The sequence below is a fragment of the Pseudonaja textilis genome, chromosome 3, assembly GCF_049901715.1.
Source record: "Pseudonaja textilis isolate UNSWEBS1 chromosome 3, rPseTex1.2, whole genome shotgun sequence".
NCBI classification, from domain to species: Eukaryota; Metazoa; Chordata; class Lepidosauria; order Squamata; family Elapidae; genus Pseudonaja; species Pseudonaja textilis.
Window position 1 is genome coordinate 199,327,203 of NC_141992.1, and position 23,956 is coordinate 199,351,158.

A 23,956-nucleotide genomic window follows, 5' to 3' on the forward strand; every position below is an offset into this window, starting at 1 on the left:
AGGTACCACTTTGGTGGGCTCATTAATGGGTGACTTGAAAGCTGTCAGGATTCCGGCAGTTGACCCCGTTTAAATTGTGAGTCTCGAGCCAAACTTCCAAAACTTTAAAAGGATTTATTGGGAGTTAACATGTCTGGCATTGCCTGGGTATAGCCCATTCTGAGTCCACCTGAGCCTTTACTCCCGAGTTGGCCCTTGTTCTTTAGCTATTCCTTTCTTCTGGCAGCTCTGTGCATGCGCACACTGGGAACAGGCTCCAGCTGTTCTTCTTCCCCACTGATATCCGACTCCGAAGGCAGTTGATAACTGTCGGACAGCCCTGGCCCCATCTCTGTCTCTTGTTCCTTAGTTGTTCCCTTCTTCTGGCAGCTCTGCACATGTGCACACTGGGAACAGGCTCCAGCTGTTCTTCTTCCCCACTGATATCTGACTCTGAAGACAGTTGATAACTGTCAGACAGCCCTGGCCCCATCTCTGTCTCTTGTTCCTTAGTTGTTCCTTTCTTCTGGCAGCTCTGCACATGTGCACACTGGGAACAGGCTCCAGCTGTTCTTCTTCCCCACTGATCTCTGACTCCGAAGGCAGCTGATAACCGTCCGACGGCCCTGGGCCCATCTCTGCCTCTGACGCAGAGCCTTCTCCAGACTCCAGGACTGGCCCATGCTCCTCCCAAACCTCCTCACTGTCCTAGCCTCCAGCTCTGCTGACTATTGGCAGGCCACAACAGCCTTTCTCAGAGTCCCCCATCTTGGCTGCCCTGCCCAGATCCCTTCCTGTGTGCCTCAGAATAACAAGACTTGGAAGGGACTTTATAGGTCATTTAGTCTAACCCCCTGCCCAAGCAGGGGACCCTACATCATTTCTGAAAGATGGGAGTCCAGTCTCTTCTTGAAAGCCTCCAGGGATGAAGCTCCCACAACTCCTTCCTTCCTTCCTTCCTTCCTTCCTTCCTTCCTTCCTTCCTTCCTTCCTTCCTTCCTTCCTACCTACCTACCTACCTACCTACCTATCTATCTATCTATCTATCTATCTATCTATCTATCTATCTATCTGGTTAACAGAGTTGGAAGGGGCCTGGTAGGTCATCTAGTCCAACCCCCCACCCAAGCAGGAGACCCTACACCCTTTCTGACAAACGGCAGTCCAGTCTCTTCTTGGAAGCCTCCAGTGATGAAGCTCCCACAACTTCCTGAAGGCAAGTCCTTCCGCTGATTAGAATAACAGAATAGGAAGGGACCTTGTAGGTCATCTAGTCCAACCCCTACCCAAGCATTCCTGCACCATTTCTGACAGGTGGTAGTCCAGTCTCTTCTTGAAAGCCTCCAGGGATGAAGCTCCCACAACTTCTGAGGGCAACTTCTGTTCCATTGGTTGATTCTTCTCCCTGTCAGAAAGTTCCTCCTTATTTCCAGGTTGAGTCTCTCCTCGGTCAGTTTCCATCCGTTGTTCCTTCTCTGGCCTTCCGGGGCCTCGCCAGGAACTGAACCTCCTTTCTCTCTGCAGGTGAACAGGGCTCGGTTTCCATGTTCCCCCTCTTCCTCCTGGATCACAGCTTCTCTCCCCAGAAGCTGGGCTTCTGGAACGGGATCGTGGCCACCACCTTTTCCATCGCAGGCTCATCCCTGGGGGGCCAGCTGATGTCCGAGGGCAGGTAAACCGTGAGAAGCCTTCCGTCTCTCTCTTCACTGGGATCGCGGGGATTAGAATCCGGCACCCCCCAGGAGGAGGGATGGGGCAAGAATTGTCCCCTTTCTTAAACCTTCGCTCTCTTCCTCTCTCGTCTTCGACAGCCGCCCAGGAGGGAGGGGGGAATATTCAGCAGGCCTGAATTCTCTTTTCCAATAAAGGAGAATGCTTATAAGGTCAGGGTTGGCATGAGGGGTCCTTGGTGCTCTCTTGAGCTTGGCTGTTTTCTTGCAGGCGTTTCATTACCTGACTAGGTAACGCCATCCATTCCAGAAGGAAGTGGGGACGGCTCTCTGTTTATATGCAGTCCCTTCTAGCACAGATGATGTTACCTGGTTGAGTAATCAGACGTCTGCAGGAAAATCGCCAAACTCAGAACCAAGGACTCCACAGTCCTCCTCTTCCTCCTTCTCCTCCTCCTCCTCCTCCTCCTCCTCCTCTTCCTCCTTCTCCTCCTCCTCCTCCTTCTTCCTTCTTCTTCTTCTCTTCTTCTTCTCTTCTTCTTCTTCTTCTTCTCTTCTTCCTCCTCCTCCTCCTCCTCCTCCTCCTCCTCCTCCTCCTCCTCCTCCTCCCTCCTCCTCCCCTCCCTCCTCCTCCTCCTCTTTCCTCCTCCTCCTCCTCCTCCTCCTTCTCCTGTCCAAAAATCCCAATCCTTCTAACACTGATGATGTTATCTAGTTGGGCAATGAAATGTCTGCAAGAAAACAACCAAGCTCAGAGAGCACTATGGATCTCATAGGCCTCCTCCTCCTCCTTCCTTTTCCCTCGTCTTCCTCCTCCTCCTCCTTCCTTTTCCCTCGTCTTCCTCCTCCTCCTCCTTCCTTTTCCCTCGTCTTCCTCCTCCTCCTCCTCCCTTTACCCTCGTCTTCCTCCTCCTCCTCCCCCTCCTCTTCCTCTTCCTCCTCCTCTCTACACTCTACTCCCTTCTAGCACTGATACTGTTACCTAGTTTGGTCATGAAAAGTCTGCAAGAAGACAACCCAGCTCAGAGAGCCCCAAGCAATTCCTCCTCCTCCTCCTCCTTGCACTAATGATGTTACTAGTTGGATAATGAAACTCTTCGCAAGAAAACTCCCAAGCTCAGGGCCCCTCTTTTGAGAATCATGGGAATTTGTTTCTTCCCACCACCACCCTCTCCCTCTGCCCCTCCCCCCCCAAAAATTCCCAGAACAAGGGGGAGGGGGGGGAAAGTGCTCTGAAATTCCAGCAGAATAACTAAAAACCTCTCAACTTCCCTTCCGGTTTCAGGGTTCGGTGACACCCTCTTTCCTTCCGGTTTTCCAGGCGGAGGGCTCTCTTTCTCGGGTCCTGGGTGCAAATTCCGAGAATGGTTCTCTCCCCCCCGAACCCCTTCCCTGCCCAACCGTCCTTCCCCCTCGGATGCTCGTCCGCTTCCATCCTGACCTCTCTGGCTCCTTCCCACCAGGCATTCCGATTCTCTGCAAACCTTGTTGGTCCTTCGCTTCTGCAACCTCCTTTTCCAGACCTGGGTGATCTTGGCCTACACCGACCACGCGGCTGCCTTTGAAGGTGAGCCGGGTCCCATCCAGGGCAGTAGCCATTGGTCCACTGGCTCCAGAACCAGCGGGGGGGGGGCCTTCGGCATGCAGGAGTCCCCAGCGGTGGTGGGATTCCAATTTTTTTTTTACTACCGGTTCTATGGACGTGTCTTGGCTTGGTGGGCCTGGCGGGGGAAGGATCTACTGCAAAACCTCAATTTCCTCCCTGCCCCGCTGACCTGCTTTCCAGCTCCGTCCTCCTGTGCAGGGCAACCAAAGGACACTCAGCCGATCAGCTGGGACTCAGGAGGCGGAGAAGAGATGGGGTTGGCGGGGCCAATCGGAGATGGGATTGGCCGGTTCTCCGAACGACTCAAAAGTTCCACTACCGGTTCTCTGGAACCGGTCAGAACCAGCTGAATCCCACCTCTGATCTATATCTACCTATCATTTCTATCTGTCTATTGTTAATGAATATATATATCTATATCTGTCTGTCTGTCGATCATCTATGTTGTCTATCTATTTATTATTTCTATTTATCTATCTATTGTTAATGAATATCTATCATCTATGTTTATTGTCTATCTATATCTATCTATCTATCTATCTCTATCTATCATCTATATTTGTCTATCTATTTATTTATCTATCTATTTATATCTATCATCTATCATCTATATTTGTCTATCTATATCCTATCTATCTATCTATCTATCTATCTATCTATCTATCTATCTATCTATATTTGTCTATCTATCTATCTATCTATCATCTATCTATCTATCTATATCTATCTATCTATCTATCTATCTATCTATCTATCTATCATCTATATTTGTCTATCTATCTATCTATCTATCTATCTATCTATCTATCTCTATCTATCATCTATATTTGTCTATCTATCTATCTATCTATCTATCTATCATCTATATTTGTCTGTCTATCTATCTATATTCTATCTATCTATCTATCTATCTATCTATCTATCTATCTATCTATCTATCTATCTATCTATATTTGTCTATCTATCTATCTATCTATCTATCTATCTATCTATCTATCTATCTATCTATCTATATCTATCTATCATCTATCATCTATATTTATCTATCTGTCTATCTATCTATCTATCTATCTATCTATCTATCTATATCTATCTATCATCTATATTTGTCTATCTATCTATCTATCTATCTATCTATTTTATCTATATCTATCTATCATCTATCATCTATATTTATCTGTCTATCTGTCTGTCTATCTATCTATCTATCTATCTATCTATCTATCTATCTATCTATCTATCATCTATATTTGTCTATCTATCTATCTATCTATCTATCTATCTATCTATCTATCTATCTATTTATCTATATCTATCTATCATCTATCATCTATATTTATCTGTCTGTCTGTCTGTCTGTCTGTCTGTCTGTCTATCTATCTACATCAGTGGTGGGATTCCAATTTTTTTACTACCCATTCTGTGGGCGTGGCTTGGTGGGCGTGGCAGGGGAAGGCTATACTGCAAAAAAAACCTTTCCCTCCCCACCCCACTGACCTGCTTTCCAGCTCCGTCCTCCTGTGCAGGGCAACCCAAGGAGACCCAGCCAATCAGCTGGGACTCCACGGGAGGCAGAGAAGAGATGGGGGGTTGCCGGGGCCACTCAGAGGCGGGATCGTCCGGTTCTCCGAACGACTCCGAAATTTCCACTACCGGTTCTGCAGAACCGGTCAGAACCAGCCGGTCCCCAGGTCCCACTTGGGAAGAAGAAAGATGCAGAACGTGGGGAGGTTGATCCGAAAGTGGGAGAGGAGGAAAGAGGCAGCCATCTTGGTTTGTATTGGAAAGACCCCAAGCGCGCGGGAAAATGAGACTGGGGTATGAGGTAGGCCAGCAGGCCAGACTGTTTGTCCGCTGCTCAGGGTTGGGGTGTGTGTGGCAGTAAGAGATGCATTGGATGAACAGCGAAGTTGGGAATCGCTGTCCCGTCTTATCACTGGGTGGGGTGCTACCTTTCCCGCTTCAGAGCTGCAGCTCTTCCTTGTTGCTCCAAGTCGAGGAGCTGCTTCTCACCCGTCCTGCGCCTGGGCTGACCGGGTTGGCCTCTCATTGCAGTGGCCGCGGTGGTGAGCATGTGCATCCAGCACTTCATCGGGGGCCAAATCACCGCCCTGGTCTTCAGCAAGATGATGCTCTGCACTCAGAAAGCCCCAGAGAGGATCCAGGTGGGTTCTACTTTCGGAGTCTCGAGCCTTTCGCACAACAGGATGTCAGGGTTCCAGGGAATAGATCCGTTGCAAGCAAAAACTCCGAGGCAGGTGGATTCCTTCAAGGAATAACTTTATTCCAGTGTCAGGGTTCCGGCAATTGCACTAATTCCATGATGGCGAACCTCTGGCACGCATGCCACAGGTGGCACCCAGAGCCATTTGTGCCGGTGTGCGAGCCAAGGCAAACTGACCTCACTGCGCATGCGTGTGCCTCACAACGGATTTTCGGCCTGTTTAAGGCCTTTTGGGGCCTCCCAGAGGCTTGAAAAAAGCCTCTGCAGGCTTTGCAGGCCAAATAATAGTCCCGTTTCGTCACTTCCTGTATTTCCGGAAATACCGGAAGTGACAAAACGGGACTATTTTTCGGCCTGCAAAGGCTACAAAGCTTTCCTGAAGCCTCTGGAAGGCCAAAAAGGCCTCAAACGGACCAAAAATCAGCTGGGAAGCGCAGTGCAGGCAATGGGGTTGGCGCATACATTGCCTTCTAGGTGCTGGCATGCAAGTGCACAAGCGCATACACAATTTTTGGCACAGGAGCCCAAAAAGGTTAGCCACCACTGCCCTAATTAAATCATGAGCCCCGCGCCAAGCTTCAAAAAAAACTCAAAAGGTTTATTAGGATCAACATGCCGGCATTGACCTAAATGCAGCCAACTCTGGCCTACGTAATTTACAGCCACCTTTGACCCTGTTTCTCCCCTTCCCCCCCAGGTGTGTCATAAATCGGATTCTCCAATGAAGCACATTCACAGGCTGGGTGTCATCAATCACATTCTCCAATGGAGGATTTTTGTGTGGGCAGTAAGATCCGGTAGCCTGGCTACAATCTTTGTAAGATAAGCGTGGAATGTACTTCTGGTTTTAAACTGCCAAGGGCTACTCCTTCAGATTTGTCTACTCCCTTGTTTACGGCAACTAGAAAACAGGCATAGAAATGTTTTATGAGTTGACAATCATACTGGCATATTGTGAGGACCCAGGGTGGGATACAAAAGCAACAACGTCACAAAAACAGGTGAAGTCCCTTCAATTCCTTCAACTTGGCTTCAAAGGTCCGATTATCATTGACTGGAGAAAAAAACTCCCCCACAAACAGTTGCGAAAAGGAAGAAATTCCGTTCAAGCTCAACATACGTATATATTATAAATAGAAAAAACAACACAAACCACACGGAAGCCATTAGTGAGACCAGGCAGGATAAGGGCTTGAAGACGTCCACAGATATCGAAATACACACACTGGGAAGGACGCCAAAACTGAGATAAGAACAGACAGACTAGAATTATTTCACGCTTTGCTTCCAGCACTCGGCCATGCGCAGTTTGTCCTTTTAAACAGTTCTCACAGCTGCAGGCCATGAAGGGGATCAGGGCCTCTTCCTCCCCCATAGACCATTCCATTCACATTTCTCCCTTATCCTCTCCTCCCTGCATTCCCTAGGACGAAGACGGGGTGGGCCTGGGTCTTCCTCTGACTGCCCAGCCGGCCTGTGCCCTCCCCCAGTTTCCTTCACAACCTCTGGAGCCACACTCCCACTCCCTGTTGGCTGTTCCTCCTCTCCCTCGGAGTCAGATTCTAACGGGTATGACACATATTATGACCAAATTCAGGTCCATGGTAGTCCTCAGCTCAGGACCACAATTGACCTCAAAATCTATGCTGCTAAGTGAGACATTTGTTAAGTGAGTTTTGCTCCCTTTTACAGCCTTTCGGGCCACCGTTGTTAAATGAATCACGGCAGTCGTTAAGTTAGTCCCACGGACAATTGAGCGACTCTGGATTCCCCTTGGACTTTTTTGCTGGTCAGAAGGTCGCAAAAAGGGGTCACAGGGTCTCCAAGAAGCTGCGACCATTATAAATAGGAGTCGAGGGTCAAGCGCCTGAATTTTGATCGCAGGAATGCTGCGATGGACGTAAATGTGAACAAAACGGCCATCAGTCATTTTTTTCCCAATGATGTTGTAACTTTGAATGATCACTACGTGAATCGTTGTAAGTGTTCTGACCCAAACCTGGTTCCAAGGAAGCCAACACGAGACAAAGTAACAGCAAAACCTTTCAATGTTTCCTTTACGAATCCCGTTCCTTCACAGATAAAAGGCTGCTTCCAACTAATTAGCTCTGATAAGAAAAAGCCTTGCCAAGTTTTGGCAAGGCTGCTAAGAACACCAGATAAAGTTGCTAAACAATAAATCAAAGAGTCTTCAAACACAAACTAAGAGAATCCAAATGTCCACAAGGCTTGAGGGCAAAAACTTCTTTGCTTCCTGCACAGAACTCCGTTTTCTCCGCTGGCTTTTATCCCTTAAGGGAGGAGCCATCACCTTGCAGCCTTACTCCCAAGTCGCCTGTGCTGCTGCAGCTGCTCTTTCCTTCGAGGAGTCCTGCATGCACGCACACTTGGCACAGGCTCCTCGGGGGACTCTTCCTCACTGCTGCCAACCTCCACAATCTCCAAAGGCCGCACTCCGCTCCCTGATGGTCCTGGCCCCATCCCTGCATTACACACAGGCCCCACATCCGAGTCCTCGCCCTCCCAGGCCTCAGCCATCCTCACCTGCTGCTGGAGAACCACAACAGTAAGTTGGGGACTACTGATGGTCCCCGGGTTACGGGATTCCCTTTGGCGACCGGCTGACAAGCAACGTCGGTGTGGAATCCGGTTTCACTTAACAACCGTGTAGAGTTCACGTCAGTGGCAAGAAAGGTCGCTCATCTGAAGCCATATAGGTTGTCCTGCTTGAGCAAGGGGCTGGACTAGAAGACCTCCAAGGTCCCTTGTAGCTCGCTCATCCTGATGAGTCCGATAGGTTGTAAAATGGGCGGGGGCGGGGGGAAACTCACTTAACCGTCTCGTTTAGCAGCAGGAACGTCGGGGCTCAATTGCAATCGTAAGTTGAGGACTACCTGTTGTCCAAACAGGGAGATGACCAGGGCAGGAGTGACTTCATCCCTCCCTCCCTCCCTCCCTGCTGGAGGGCTGTCCAGGCTCCCTGCTTGGCTGGGCTCACCAGCGTTGGAAGGGACCTTGTAGGTCATTTAGTCCAACCCCCCCCCCAAATGCAGGAGACCCTACAACTGAATGGAAAACTGCTGGTGACCTTCTCCCGCTGCACCATAGAGAGTATCTTAACTTACTCTGTATGGTTTGCCAATTGCACAGGGGCAGATAGGAAAGCGCCCCAGAGGGTGAAGGTCATTGCCCCTCAGAGGATCATGGGTTGCTCTTTCCCCTCTTTGGAAGAGTTTTATAGCCTGAAGAAAGATCATTATCAAAGATCCATCTCATCCTGGGAAGCCTTTTTTTTTTGAACTATTACCATCCGGCAGACGGTACAGGATAACAAAAACAAGGACAAACGGGCTGAAAAGAAGCTTCTATCCCAGGGCAGGAGCTCTGTTGGATTCTACTATATAGTGCAATATTCATGCAATATCAAGGGGTTTTTATTTTATTTATGTATTTATTTAGTCAAGCGATTGTAAGATAACAGGTGTAAGTATAAACATAGTTACGAATACGTGAAATGGTTACATATAAAAGAAACAATAGGACAGGGACGGTAGGCACGATTGGTGCGCTTATGCACGCCCCCTACAGACCTCTTAGGAAAGGGGTGAGGTCAATAGTAGACAGTCTAAGGTTACAGTTTTTGGGGTTTGGGGAAGAAACCACAGAGTCAGGAAGAGTATTCCAGACATTGACCCCTCTGTTATTGCTGAAGTCGTATTTCCTGCAATCGAGTTTGGTGCGGTTAACCTGGAGTTTGTATCTATTGTGTGCTCTTGTGTTGTTATGGTTGAAGCTGAAATATTCATTGACAGGTAGGACATTGCAATGTATGATTTTGTATACCATGCTTAAATCAGACCGAAGACGGCGTAATTCAAGGTTTTCTAGTTCTAGAATTTCAAGTCTGGTGGCATAAGGTCTTCTGCAACGAGCAGGGTTTTCAGTGTAATGTATAGAATTGGGGCCTTGACAGCTTGACTTGTGGACTTCAACTCCCAGAATTCCTCCTCCAGTCACGTTAGCTCAGGAATTCTGGGAATTAAAGTCCACAAGTCTTAAACTTGGCTTGTTTGAAGGCCCTTGGTATAGAATGCGCAGGACGTGTGTGTGTTCTTTATTTTCATAGCCATAATGTACACTGAGGACGGCATTTAATTTTGTTGCACCAGGTGCAGTGACTATAAACTAAAACTAAACACCATGTGTGACGCGTGGCAAATTTTCTCCCTGCAGGCCACCCACTACAGCCTTCTGGCCGCTATCGAGGTCCTCGGTAAAGTGGCTTTCAGCACCGTGGCAGGTAGCCTGGTGGACTGGCTGGGCTTTCCTCAGACCTTCGGCGTCTTCCTCGCCCTCTCATTTGCCTCCGTGCTCTACACGGTGTAAGCCAGGGCGGGCAGCAGCTGTTCCCACCAGGAGCCGTCCAGTGTCGCTGGCCAGAGAGAGAGAGAGAGAAAGAGAGAGAGAGAGAGAGAAAGAGAGAAAGAGAGAGAGAGAGAGAGAGAGAGAGAAAGAGAGAGGTCACCTCAAGGAGAAGCCCATGAAGACAACGGGCGTTTCATTAAAGCAACCGCCTCACCCAACTGCTTCCTGGCCAGTCCTCCTTGGTAAGGGGTGGGAAGGGGGAGTCCGTATCCCTCCCAGGAGCCACGTCGGCGTGTCAGATGGGCAACAGAGGTGGCTGTGCAGAGTTCAGGTCGTCCTCCTGTAGGGTCCAAGGTTGCCTTCCTTCCTTCCTTCCGAGGTGGGAAAATGAGGACCCCAAATTGTTGGGGTAAAATATGCTGACTCTGTAAACCGCTTAGAGAGGCCTGTAAAAGCACTGTGAAGCGGTATATAAGTCTAAAGGTCCCTTCCTTCCTTCCTTCCTTCCTTCCTTCCTTCCTTCCTTCCTTCCGCTTATAATGTAGTGTTGCAGGCTAACTCTGCCCACAGCCAGGAGTTCGATTCTCACTGGCTCAATGCAATAGATTGACTCTGTAAACCGCTTAGAGAGGCCTGTAAAAGCACTGTGAAGCGGTATATAAGTCTAAGGGTTCCTTCCTTCCTTCCTTCCTTCCTTCCTTCCTTCCTTCCTTCCTTCCGCTTATAATGTAGTGTTGCAGGCTAACTCTGCCCACAGCCAGGAGTTCGATTCTCACTGGCTCAATGCAATAGATTGACTCTGTAAACCGTTTAGAGAAGGCTGGAAAGCACTGTGAAGCGGTAGATAAGTCTAAGCACTAGTGCTAAGTGGGAAGGAAGGAAGGAAGGAAGGAAGGAAGGAAGGAAGGAAGGAAGGGGTAAGAATTCAGTATTGCAGGCTAACTCTGCCCACTGCCAGCAGTTTGATCCTGACTGTCTCAAGGTTGACTCAGCCTTCCGTCCTTCCGAGGTCGTAAAATGAGGACCCAGATTGTTGGGGGCAAAATGCTGGCCCTCTGACCCAAACCTGGTTCCAAGGAAGCAAACACGAGACAAAGTAACAGCAAAACCTTTCGATGTTTCCTTTACGAATCCCGTTCTTTCACAGATAGAAGGCTGCTTCCAAACTAATTAGCTCTGATAAGAAAAAGCCTTGCCAAGTTTTGGCAAGGCTGCTAAGAACATCAGATAAAGTTGCTAAACAATAAATCAAAGAGTCTTCAAACACAAACTAAGAGAATCCAAATGTCCACAAAGCTCGAGGGCAAAAACTTCTTTGCTTCCTGCACAGAACTCCGGTTTCTCCGCTGGCTTTTATCCCTTAAGGGAGGGGCCATCACCTTGCAGCCTTACTCCCGAGTCGCTCGTGCTGTTGCAGCTGCTCTTTCCTTCAAGCAGCCCTGCGCGCACGCTCACTGGGCACAGGCTCCTCGGGGGACTCTTCCTCACTGCTTCCAGCCTCCACGACCTCCGAAGGCAGCACTCCACTCCCTGGCGGTCCTGGCCCCATCCCTGCATCACACATGCAGGTCCTTCATCCGAGTCCTCGCCCTCCCAGGCCTCAGCCATCCCAACCTGCTGCTGGAGAACCACAAGAGTAAGTAAAATGAGGACCCAGATTGTTGGGGGCAAAATGCTGGCCCTCTAAATTGCTTAGAGAGGGCTGGAAAGCACGGTGAAGCAGTCTATAAGTCTAAGGGCTGTTGCTATTTTGTGACCACAACAGGGATCAGCAACTTGGTCATTAACGAAACCAGTCACAAAGTGAAACCTCCATTGCGATTATGACCTTCCTTCGGTTTCTCTGACCTACGGAGGTCGTAAATGTGAAAAGTTGGCTGGAAAGAATCCTCCATCACCTGGTTCAAGGTTGTGCCAAAGGTGCTTCCCCTCCCCACCCCCCCCAAAAAAAGGAAATTGGAGTTTCTCCCCCCCCCTCCTGTTGAAAACATTTCAATTGGTTAGGATAACCGGCCGTAACGTTAACTTTTTTCGTGGCTGTTGTGACTGCCAATGGTCACTAAAGGAGACAGCTAAACAAGGACTGCCTTCTTATTGCGGAAAGGGAATATTCTGCAATGGGCTTTCCCCTCCTCTATGCTCGGGCGATAGGTTTGCTAGATGTTTGGAATGAAGAAGAGCTTTCCCTATACCCCAAGATGCCTTTTGAGGAGACAACTGGACTTCCTTGGGGGTTTTTTTTTTCCTCTTTTCTTTTCTTTTGAAGGTGTTTTTTCTTCTCATCCCAGAAGCTTCTTCAGCTCTGACTGGATGGCGGGGAAGAGACGGATTTATCATCCTTGGAGACAGCTGGTCGTTTCAATTCATTTGCACTGCATCCAGGTGACCTTAACGGCCCTCTAAAAGGAGGCCAGTGACTAGCCGTCCGAAATCCGTCTGTCGGAAGAATTATCCTTCTGGGTTCAGTTCCAAGTGGGTGGGGGGGAAAAGAGGCTGTTTGGAATGATGGTTTAATGGTGGATAAGACCACCTGGCTTGGAAGGGCTGAGATGCTGAGAGTCCCTGGGTTTTAGGGCCTCCGTTGCCATTTGAATTTGAGCTCGTCTTCCGATTGGTTGTCAGACTCCCATGGGGCCGTGCGGGAGCAACCCTGTAGGCTGTCCCGAGTGCCAGGCTCGGTTGAGCCTTTGCTGGTTTGGTGGTGTAAAATGCAAGGGCTTTGGGCAATTCCTGTTATGGCTCTGCCCGGAGTAGGTCTTTGTTATGTAAAATAGGCGGGCCTAGGCCCAGAATAACGGCCCACGAGCAAAGGCGGTGGGGCTGACTTGCTGCTTCTGAGTTTCTGCTCTTTTTTTTTTTTTCTTTTTTAGGGGAAATATTCTGCCTTTTTCAATATTTCCTAGGATATTTCCATTTTTCTGGGAGAGGGGTGGGTTTTAACTTCCAACACTTCCCTTCCCCGCCACCCAGTCAGAGCTGAAGAAGCTTCTGGGATGAGAAGCGAAATGTCTTCGTAGGAAATCCAGAAATCCAGAGTTGCCTGTTGAAAAAGCACCTCTGGGACAACCAGGGCCTGGATGACTGAGAATCTCTACAGATTTTTAGCCATATAATTTGGGATGAACAGGATTTCCAGAGGGGGAAAAAATTGCAGACTACAGGAACCATTGACACCCCTCAGGACACAGAGAAACCTCCAAGTGGCCTCGACGACCCCCCCTAAAAGGATGCAAATGACCAGCTGTGTCTGCAAAGGGGTATCCAGCCTTCCCTTCCCCACTATCCAGTCAGAGCTGAGGAAGCTCCTTGGAGGAGAAGCGAAACGTCTTCAAAAGAAAAGAAAAAAGCAAGAGAAACACACACTCGAAGAAAAAAAAGAGGGTTTTGGAAGCCAGTTCACGGGGGAAATTGGCTCCAGGAGAAAAAGAGAGGATCAGAATCAGAATAGAGCTGGAAGGGACTTTGGAGGTCTTCTAGTCCAACCCTCTACCATTTCAGACAAGTGGCTTTTCCACATCAGAAGTTGTGGGTGCTTCTTCATCCCTGGAGGGTTTTAAGACGAGACGGGGCAGCCGCTTGTCTAGGGCAGTGGCCCCCAATCGTTTTTGCGCCACGGCCCGGTATCGGCATCACAAAATGATCCGCGGCCCGGTACCGGCATCAGCACGCATGACAAGGCAAGGCAAGCCGAGCGACCGGCCAGCCAGCCGTCCCCCGCTTCTCCCCGCCACCCTCAACTCCTCCTTTGCACCTTGGTCGATGGGCTTCGCTTCGGGACGGCTTCGGGACGGTCGCTCGGCTCGCCTCGCCTTGGGTGCTGAAGGAATCCTCGCGCCTTAGTTTCGTTCGAAGCCCCCCCCCTTCGATGAAACTAAGGCGCGAGGATTCCTTCAGGACCCAAACGCCGCTTTCCAACCGGAAAAGCTCACCCGGAAGCACTTTCTTGTCAAACAAGATGGCGGCGCCCAAGCAGGGGGTTGGTCTAGAAGGCCTCTGAGGTCCTTTTCATCTCTCTTCTGATTCTTAAAACTCTCCACAACTTCTAAAGTCAAGCTGTTCCACTGGTTAATCCCTGTTCTCCAAAGCCCTCGAAGAAGGCAGGAGAAGAAGCAACGGATGGAAACTCATCAAGGAGAGAAGCAACCTGGAATTTAGGAGAAACTTCCTAAAGGGGAGGACAATTCACCAGTGGAACTGCCTGCCACCAGAAGTTGTGGGAGCTCCATCACTGGAGGCTTTTTAAGGCTGTCTTCCCCTGGGACCGGGAGCGAAAGAGAGCCTGCCGAACTCCTTGCCACTGGACGAGTCGGCCACCCACCTGACATCGCCAAGGAGGAACCGGCTCAATAATTGGCTTACGGCCCAATGGTGATTTTAAGTCAAGGACTATCGGTCTTTTAAGAAGGCTTGTTTCAAGGAAGAAGGCCACTGGAAGAGGGCTGGACTTCAACTCCCAGAATTCCCAGGAAGCCAAGCTGGGCTGGGGGATTCTGGGAGTTGAAGTCCAGCCCTCTTCCACTTCACAAAGGCTGCATTGGAGTCTGACCCAGATAAGGTTGTTTGGGGGCGGGGAGAAGGTCACTCCAAGGGAGGGGTCTCCAACCTTGGCCACTTGAAGCCTGGAGGACTTCAACTCCCAGAATTCCCCAGGAAGCCAAGCTGGGCTGGGGGATTCTGGGAGTCGAAGTCCTCCAGGCTCAAGTGGCCAAGGTTGAGACCCCTAATTCAAGGGTTTTCCCCTCTTCCCCCCTCCCTCCCGCTCCCCCTCCCTCCCCCCCCCTGAGGCCGGGAAGGGGAGGAGCCCCGAATCCCTCCCCCTCCTTTCCCCCTTCCCCCACCTCACTCACCGTCCGCCCCGCCCAGAGCAGGCCAAGAGGCGGGGCATCCCTGGAGGCTGGCCACTCCCCACGACGGGTGGCGAGGCGGGCCCAATAGGCGCCGGGCAGGGCGGGGCCTCGGTCCGGGGTGCCAATCGGGGGCGGCTCTCTCGTGCGCGCGCGGAGGGCGGGGCCCCGGGATGGAGTGGGCGGGGCCTTTAGGTCGGAGGAGAAGCGCGGCTGCCGCGATGGAGCTGAGGCGGACGGTGAGACCCCCTTTCCCGCCTCCCCGCCGGTCTCCTTCCCCGCCGACCGGCCCCCGCCCCCACAGGCTTCCGAGGCGGCCCCCGGGGGCCTTAAGACCCCGCGGTATCCCTGCGGCGCTGGAGGGGGGGTCCGCTCCTCTCCGGGGGGGGGCGAGTGAAGGAGGGGCAGGTGGGGAGGGAGAGCCTTCTTTGACCCCTCCCCGCTCAGGTAAGACCCTCCCCCCACCGGGAGGTCGTGACCTCCCAGCCTCCCCCCCGCTTGGGTTCCTGGCTCCCCAGAGGAGCCCGCCGCCCTCCGTTGCGGGTGGGGGGGTGTCTTTGGGGAGGGTCTCTTTGGGCCTTCTTGCCCCTCCCTCACCCTTTTTCCCTGGGGAGGGGTTTCTTCTCCCCCCAAAGAGCTGGCCCTCCGCAGCCCCGCCCTCCATTGCTGGGAATGAGAGGGGGCTCAGAGGGTCTTTGGGGAGGGTCTCTTGGTCTTCTTGCCCCCCTCACCCTCACTGCTTGGGGGGTGGGGCTTACCCTCCCCAAAGAAATGGCCCTCAATAACCCCACCCTCCATTGCTGGGAATGAGGGGAGGGCTCAGAGGGTCTTTGGGGAGAGGTCTTCCTGCCCCTCCCTGCCTTGGGGCGGGGTCCTTTGGCCCTCCCTGCCCCTCCCTCACCCTCACTGCTTGTGGGGGTTGGGGCTTACCCGCCCCCAAAGAAATGGCCCTCAATAACCCCACGCCTCCATTGCTGGGAATGAGAGGGGGGGCTCAGAGGGTCCTTGGGGAGGGGTCTCTTTGGCCCACCCTCCCCCTCCTTACCCCACTGTCTGGGAAGGGGGGGGATCCTCTCCACCTGGGGCTGCCCCCTGCCCCCACTTTGCACAATGGGGTGTCTGCCCTCCCCCCTTCTCCTCCCCAGGGCTGGGCTGGGCTCCCCAACTTCAATCTCTCCCTTCACACCTCCATCCCGGCTGTGTTTTGGGCTGGGGCTTCCTCCCTTCTCCCCCCGCCAACACACACGCAGATGCAAAAGGTGGGCATTGCCTGTTGGGCAACCCAGGTGGCCTCAGCCCGCAACCCATCATCCACTCCCTCTGCAGGTAGCCGGTTGGCAGGGCTTCCTGGCATGGGCACCTCCAAAACAGCCCCGTGGAGGGAGTTTGGGCCGGTTTGGGTTCAGGTTATGCCAGCCAGGCTTTGCCTTGTGTGGTGCATGGAAACACCCCCCCGGCCCAGACCCCTCCTCTGTGACAGGAGCACCCCTAACCCTCAGGGGCAGACCCCCCCCTCCTTCCTTCCTTCCCTCCCCCTCCTGGCCTTCCTGGGCAAGTGTCTGCTTGCGTGTGGCTCATTTAGCATAATTAGATCATAATTAGATGGAGGCTCCTGCTCGACACCCCCAGGTGTTCCTCCTGGGGGGGGTCGTCTCTGAGCCCCTTTTGCACAAAGCCTGGGGGCCCCCTGAGCCAAGGCTAGCTGTGCAGCCCCCTCCCCTCCTGGCCTCCCCCAGTTTCCCTCGCCCCTTCTGGACCGGACTGGCGTCCAGCTGGCGGTGTGGTGATTGTGGGGGTGGGGGTGTTGGCCTAGTGAGGCCCTTCTGGGCCCCCGCCCTGGCCTTCAGGGGTGGGTGGGAGTTAGAAGCAGCGCCAGGCCCCTGGCATGCTCCCCAGGGAGGGAGGGAGGGGGAGGGAGGCCTCCGTGAGCGGAGGAGGGCAGCCCTGCCTTTCCCGGGGCTCTGGCAACCCCATCGAGGAGGCCAACCTTTGCCCCATCCTGCCCAAGAGCGGCAGATCGGGGCTGCCGGTTGCCAGGCGTGTCTCCTCCGGCGCTCGGCCAGCAGCAGTGCCCGGCTCTGCGTTTCTTGCTTCGAGCTCAGCCGCTGCTTCCAATCCAAAGAGAGGAAATCGTAGCTCGGGGTAGAAAGGAGGGGTCCCTGGGGGTCTCTGGGCTGGGTGGTTTCCTTGCAGACGTTTCATGACCCAACTAGGGAACATCATCAGTGCTTGTAAGGAGTGATGTGTGCTGACCCTGAGGAAGAGAGGGAGGGAGGGAGGAAGGAAGGAAAGGAAGGAAGGAAGGAAGGAAGGAAGGAAGGAAGGAAGGAAGGAGAACTGTGGGGTCCTTGGTGCTCTCTGAGATTGTTGGTTTCCTTGCAGACGTTTCATGACCCAACTAGGGAACATCATCAGTGCTTGTAAGGAGTGATGTGTGCGGAACCTGAGGGAGGGAGGGAGGGAGGGAGGAAGGAAGGAAGGAAGGAAGGAAGGAGAGAACTGTGGGGTCTTTGATGCTCTCTGAGCTTGTTGGTTTCCTTGCAGACGTTTCATGACCCAACTAGGGAACATCATCAGTGCTTGTAAGGAGTGATGTGTGCTGACCCTGAGGAAGAGAGAGGAGGGAGGGAGGGGAGAGGAAGGAAGGAAGGAAGGAAGGAACTGTGGGGTCCTTGTTGCTCTCTGAGCTTGTTGGTTTCCTTGCAGACGTTTCATGACCCAACTAGGGAACATCATCAGTGCTTGTAAGGAGTGATGTGTGCTGACCCTGAGGGAGGGAGGGAGGGAGGGAGGAAGGAGGGAAGGAAGGAAGGAAGGAAGGAAGGAAGGAAGGAAGGAAAGAAAGAAAGAGAACTGTGGGGTCTTTGATGCTCTCTGAGCTGGGTGGTTTCCTTGCAGACATTTCATGACCCAACTAGGGAACATCATCAGTGCTAGTAAGGTGTGCTGATCCCACAAGAGACAGAAGGAAGGAAAAGAAAAGGAAGGAAGGAGGGAGGGAGGAAGGAACGGGAGGGAGGAGGAGGAGGAGGAGAGGGTCTTTGGGGCTCTCTGATCTTGGTGGTCTCCTGGCAGGGAGAAGCCCCCCCATCGATCCCTCGTTTGGGTAAGGGAGGCTCCGTGGGGAGGCTGGGCCAGGAGCCCTTCCAGAGAGGCCCCTTCCTTCTGCACTCTTCCCTCCTTGACCCCGGCTGCCCCCGTGGAGCTGTCCGGCAGATGTCCTCCGAGATAAGCCCCCCGCCCACACCAAGACCTTGGCAGCCCCCTCCGGGCTGGAACGGCGGGTCAAGGCTTCTGCCCTGCCTGCCAGCTGCAGGCGCTGTGCCGCGGGGCTGGGGGCTGGGCGAGGAGAGGTCCTCCCTCCCTCCCTTCCCTCCCTCCCTCCCTCCCTCCGCTTGGCCTCTCTCCGCTCCTATCCCACCCACCCCCATCCATTGCAGGGGGATGTTAAAGCCCCCCTTTGCTCTGCCCTTGTCCACCAGGGGAGGCCGGGACACCTGCAGGGCTCCCCAGATAAGCCACCACAAGGCGGTTTGTCCTTTTCTTATCTCTTCCTTCCCACTTCTTGGGTTGCCTGCATTGATGTGGATTATTGTTTTCTCTCTTGCTTTGCAAGTACACTGATTTCTTCTCTTCCGGAGACAGATTCCTCCTGCATTGAACCCCACTGGGCCAAATAAAACGTCTTCTTTGTCCGATTCCATCCCAGACTCTCTACTCTGCGTCCTTTTTTTCCTATTCTTCTGTTCTGTTCCATCTATTCTCTTCTCTTTATTCTCTTACTTGTTCTGTTCTGAATTCTATTCTAAATTCTATTCTTATTGTCTGTTTATTCTATTGTAATTCTTTTTCTATTCTACTCTTTATTCTACTATTCCTATTCTCTCCATTCTTACTCTATCCCATTCCTATTCCATATTCTGTTCCATTTTCTATTTTATTCCCTATTCTCTGTTCTGTTCTGTTTTACTCACTCTATTTTATTCCTATTCCATTCCATATTCTAAGCCATATTCTTTCATACTCTATTCCAGGGGCCCCCAACCTTTTTTGTGCCACGGCCCGGTTACCGGCATCATAAAACGATCCGCAGCCCGATACCGGCATCAGCACGCATGACAAGGCAAGGCGAGCCAAGCGACCGGCCAGCCAGCCAGCCGTCCCCTGCTTCTCCCCGCCACCTTCAACTCCTCCTTTGTACCTTTGTCGATGGGCTTCGCTTTGGGACGGCTTCGGGACGGTCGCTCGGCTCGCCTCGCCTTGGGTGCTGAAGGAATCCTTGCACCTTAGTTTCGTTCAAAGCCCCCCCCCTTCGATGAAACTAAGGCGCGAGGATTCCTTCAGCACCCAAACGCCGCTTTCCAACCGGAAAAGCTCACCCAGAAGCACTTCCTTGTCAAACAAGATGGCGGCGCCCAGCAAACCGGCAGCCCGGTAGGAAATGTTCCACGGACCAGTATCGGTCCACGGACCAGTGGTTGGGGACCCCTGGTCTATTCCATTTTCTATTCTCCATTCTCTATTTCTTATTCTATTCTACTTTCATCCCATTCCCAATCGGAGCAGCCGCGTGGCCCCTGTGGGGAAGGCAGGGCTGACCTCTAGTGCCCCCATATCCTGAGCTTCAGCACTTCCACTCTCCTCCACAGTGACGGCCACTTGAGCTTCCCGTAAACTGACCTCCTTTCCTTCCTTTCTACTTCCCTGCAGCTCCAGGTGTGTCGCTTCCACCAGCACCTGCTCCAGTGCAAGAGGAGCCCCTGGCTGGTGTCTCCAACCTGCCGGTGGCGCAGCGAGGCCCCGTCGTCCAGGTAGCTGGGCTGGGTCAAGGCTGGCTTGGGCCACGTCAGGCGGATTCCTCCTCCTGGCCTAGGAGCCTCGGGCGGGTTGGGTGGGGCCCTTGGGGCTACTGCAGGGAGTCCTCAACTTAACAGCGGCTCATTTAAGGACTGAAGCCGCTGAAACATCACCGTTTTTCACAGTTACGACCTTCACAGGTGATCCAAATTCAGGCGCTTGGCAACCGGTTCATATTTACCACGGTTGCCATGTCCCGAAGTCACTTGGATCCCTTTTTTGCGACGCTTCTGATGAGGCAAAGTCAACGTGGAAGACGGATTCACTTAACAACCTTGCCAGCGGCCATGATTCACTTAACCGCGGTGGCAAGGAAGGTCACAAAACGAGGGCAACGCCCACTTAAACCAATGCCTCACTTTGCAGCAGATACTTTGGGCTCCCTTTGGGATTGTAAGTCGAGGACCAGCTGCCTTATTGCTTCCGTGCTGGAAGCCCCGAGGTGCTTCTGGGTTCAAAGGATTAGCCCGTGACATCACCGTTGCCCAGGAGACGCCCCGTTTGAGGGTGGGTCTCCTTCCCTGTCCCCCATTAACGAGCCCACCAAAGTGGTACCTGTTTAAGCTTTGCACCCTGTTCAGTGTCAGGATTCCGGCAGTTGCCCCCATTAAATCATTAGATTTGAGCCAAACTCCCAGAACTTCAAAGGCGTTTACCTGGGTGTAGCCAACTCTGAAATACATAATTCATTGTCACCGTTGATCCCTGTATCATCCAACGTCCATAGCCCAGAGTCATCAATCATGCTCTCCAATTAAGATTATTGCCAGCAGAAGCTTCAATCATCTAATCAGTCTTTGAAGAAAATACGAATGGAATGTCCTTTCGATTCCACACTGCCGCCTTCTCTTTGAAACACCCTCCTCCTTTCTGTTGACAACTATAAAACGGGTCTACAAAATGTTTTATGGGTTGGCATTCGGATTGTTGGGTAGGCAGGAGAGGGAGTGAATGACGGGTGTTCACCCACAGCAGCCCTCGGGTCTGCCAGGAAGAGATGAGGGGCTGGGGTGGGTGGTTGGGGGGCTTGTCCCCTCTCTGCTGGTTCCACACAGTCTTTCTCCCTCCATCCCGTAGCTCAACCAGACAAATGGGGCTGTTGAAGAGGACCTTACTGGGGACAGCGGTGGCCTTTCCCCTGGCGACAGGCATCTACTACGGCTTGGCAGAGAAGCAAGACCAGAGGAAGATGAGGTTGCTGGCCGGCGGCGTGGTGCGCTTTGTCAGGTGGGGTGGTTCCCGGAGGGTCTCCTCGGCCCTTTCCTGGGGAAGGGAGGGTGGTGGCTTGGAGAAGGGAGAGTCCCAACCCCCCTACTTACAAAGGCCGGCCCAACCGTGGCTGCAAGGTGTTGCTGGTTTTCTACTGGGTCCACCAGCAAGTAGAGCAGGGGATCCCAACCCCGGGTGCGTGGCCAGACTGCAGGCCATTCAGAATCGGGCCACGGAAGTGGTGAAGGAGCACGCGTGTTGCACGCAAAGCTACACTGGTGAAAGTGGCCTGCATGTGTGAAACCAGGGGTGGGATTCTACCAGTTCGCACCTATTTGCTAGAACCGGTTGTTAACCTTCTAAGCAGTTCGGAGAACCGGTTGTTAGACGAAATTAGTGGGCTAATCCTGTAAGGAAGGCAGGAAGGAAACATTCTGGTGTTGCTTACAGAAACTGCCTCTCCGTTGACCCTTATTACATTCTTGGCGGGACTAGACTTCCTGTCTCAGGAACTTTTCTGGAGTTTTATTCCCCTCTTTTGCTGGTACTTTGCTTGTGTGGAATGACCATTCAGAGTTACAATGGCACTGAAAAAAGCGACTTATGACCATTTTTCACACTTACGACTGTTGCAGCATGCCCACAGTCACGAGAGGCCAGGCGAGGAGAGGCGTGCCTCGATGTGAGCGATATTGAGTTGGCCAAGCCCAGCCAATAACATGAGCCACGCCCACAGAACCAGTTGTTAAAAATTTTGAATCCCACCTCTGTGAAACCATCCCCCTCCTGCCACTTCTGTCCATCTGCTTAAAGGTTTGAGACCCTTGTTGTCTAGGGAACCACAGCTGCACTCATGAAGCCAGGAACACTCTGGGTCTGACCGAGCTCTGGAGAACTTGGGTCCTTTCATGGCCCCTTTCTTGTTGTGGCCTGTCAGCTGCCGGCACCTCCAGCAGCCGAATCAGAGGAGGAGGAGGAGGAGGAGCTGTGGGAGTCAGGGTCAGCATCAAGGCAACCTGGGAGCTCTGAGCTGGAAGAGGGAATGGAGCTGGCAGAGAGAGAGAGTGGCAAAGCCCGGGTCATCCATCAGCTCTCAGGTCTGGAGGTGGCTGATGAGGAAGAGGAGGAACAGCTGTGCCCAGTGCCTGATGCATAGATGCACAGAAGGCAGAGGAGAGGAGAGCGGTGGAAATCTATGGGCCGGTCCTCGGGACGGAAGAGCCACCTGCTGCTAGCAAAGCCCCTCCCTAGCTCTGGGCATACAAGGCAGGGGGTGGAGATGAATAGATGTGGCAGGCAACTACTCATCTTCCGGATGGACAGACGTATAAGACAGAGGACAGAGAGAGAGAGAGAAAGACAGAGGTGGGGCCTGGCCGTCTGTCAGTCCTTGGATGGAGAGTCAACAGCCCCCAGGTCTGGAGGTGGCTGATGAGGGAGAGGAGGAACAGCTGGGTCCAGTGCCCGAAGCACAGAAGGCAGAGGAGAGGAGAGCAGTGGAAATCTATGGGCCAGTCCTTGGGACGGAAGAGCCACCACTCTTCCCACACTAGCTCTGGGGATACAAGGCAGAGGGCGGAGATTAAGAAATGTGGCAGACAACTGCTCATCTCCCGGATGGACAGACTTGTTAGCCTGCAGTGAGAGAGAAACTTTTTGCTGAGGAGAGGAGAGCAGTGGAAATCTATGGGCCGGTCCTCGGGACGGAAGAGCCACTGCTGCTAGCGAAGCCTCACCCTAGCTCTGGGGATACAAGGCAGGGGGCGAAGATGAATAGATGCGGCAGACAACTACTCATCTTCCGGATGGACAGACATGTTAGCCTGCGGTGAGAGAGAAACATTTTGCTGAGGAGAGGAGAGCAGTGGAAATCTATGAGCCGGTCCTCGGGACGGAAGAGCCACCTGCTGCTAGCGAAGCCCCACCCTAGCTCTGGGGATACAAGGCAGGGGGTGGAGATGAATAGATGTAGCAGGCAACTCTTCATGTCCCCTGCCAGACAGACCTCTTAGCCTTAGCGGTCAGAGAGAAAACTTTTTGCCGGGATTGCGGGAGCTCCTAATAAAGGAATCTTTGAGTTCACTTCAGAGGGTCTGTCTTGTTTGGGGAGCCTCCCAGACATCTCTGACCCAGGGACTTTCCAACCCTGTGGAACTGCCCAGGAGCATGGAACTGCTTTCTGGGTCTGCCCCAGACCCCGCAGGCCCAGACCGGGCACTGAGCAGGTGGGCTGAAGGGACAGTCCTCAGCCTGGAATTCTCTCCTCCCAAAGGTCCCTGCGGCTGGGAATCCAGATCTCCGTCGATTACTGGTGGACCAACCACATAGTCTTGAGAGGCCTGGATGAGGTACAGTTGCTTGTCAGGCTCTGGGGAAAAGCGGCCTGTTAAAGTCTGGAGAACAATCCAGGTCATGGGTATCCCTGTTGGAAGAAATGTCCCTCTGGGGTCAGTTCCAAGGGGGTGGGGGGAGAGAGAGACCCTGAAAACATGGAGGCTGTTTGGAAAGAGGACAATTGAGCACATTGCGGGGGCGGGGGAGAAAACAGAGAGAGAAACACAGAGAGAACCATCAACCCCTGGAACAGAAGTTGCCCTCGGAAGTTGTGGGAGCTTCATCCCTGGAGGCTTTCAAGAAGAGACTGGACTGGCATCGGTCAGAAATGGTGTAGGGTTTCCCGCTTGGGTGGAGGGTTGGACTAGATGACCTACAAGCTCCCTTCCAACTCTGATTACCTGTTATCTTCTGAAGGCAACTTCTGTTCCATGGGTGGATTGTTCTCCCTGTCAGTTTCTCCTTATTTCCAGGTTGAATCTCTCCTTTGTTCAGTTTCCATCCATTGTTCCTTGTCTGGCCTTTGGGTGTCTTGGAGAATAGCTTGACCCTCTCCTCCTCCTCTCTGGGGCAGCCCCTCAAATATTGGAAGATGCTCTCCTGTCTCCCCTGGTCCTTCTCTTCCCTAGACCAGCCGGGCCCAGTTCCTGTAAACGTCCATCGTAGATTTCAGCCTCCAGTGCCCCCTCATCCTCCTGGTTGCTCTTCTCTGGACTCTTAGAGTCTCAACCTCTTTTTTTATGGTGTGTGGTGACCAAAATCACAGACCTCCCAGGACAGTCTCTCTCTCTCTGTCTCTGTCTCTCTCTCTCTCTCTCTCTCTCCCGCCCCGCCCCGCCCCTGTTTCTTGGGAGTGGAAGGGGAGAGG

General features: G+C 52.6%; 2 protein-coding genes across 5 annotated transcripts in view; both read left to right on the forward strand.

Moving 5' to 3' along the window:
* The window catches only part of SLC33A2 (solute carrier family 33 member 2), a 14,902-nt gene extending 4,840 nt beyond the window's left edge, over positions 1–10,062 (forward strand). For 2 of the 3 annotated variants that reach the window (XM_087931875.1, XM_087931877.1), the window contains 4 exons: positions 1,504–1,651; positions 3,113–3,216; positions 5,311–5,420; positions 9,713–10,062. In XM_087931875.1, the coding sequence (XP_087788001.1) occupies positions 1,504–1,651; positions 3,113–3,216; positions 5,311–5,420; positions 9,713–9,865 (515 nt within the window). In that variant the 3' untranslated portion in view covers positions 9,866–10,062. The remainder of the gene's footprint in view (positions 1–1,503; positions 1,652–3,112; positions 3,217–5,310; positions 5,421–9,712) is intronic. The other variant, XR_015743341.1, reaches the window with a different exon arrangement.
* A 4,816-nt stretch (positions 10,063–14,878) lies between these two features.
* ADCK5 (aarF domain containing kinase 5) overlaps positions 14,879–23,956 on the forward strand; it is a 33,348-nt gene continuing 24,270 nt past the window's right edge. Inside the window, exons 1-4 of one of the 2 annotated variants that reach the window (XM_087931867.1) lie at positions 14,879–14,927; positions 19,399–19,499; positions 20,623–20,772; positions 23,027–23,102. In XM_087931867.1, the coding sequence (XP_087787993.1) occupies positions 14,910–14,927; positions 19,399–19,499; positions 20,623–20,772; positions 23,027–23,102 (345 nt within the window). In that variant the 5' untranslated portion in view covers positions 14,879–14,909. The remainder of the gene's footprint in view (positions 14,928–19,398; positions 19,500–20,622; positions 20,773–23,026; positions 23,103–23,956) is intronic. The other variant, XM_087931868.1, reaches the window with a different exon arrangement.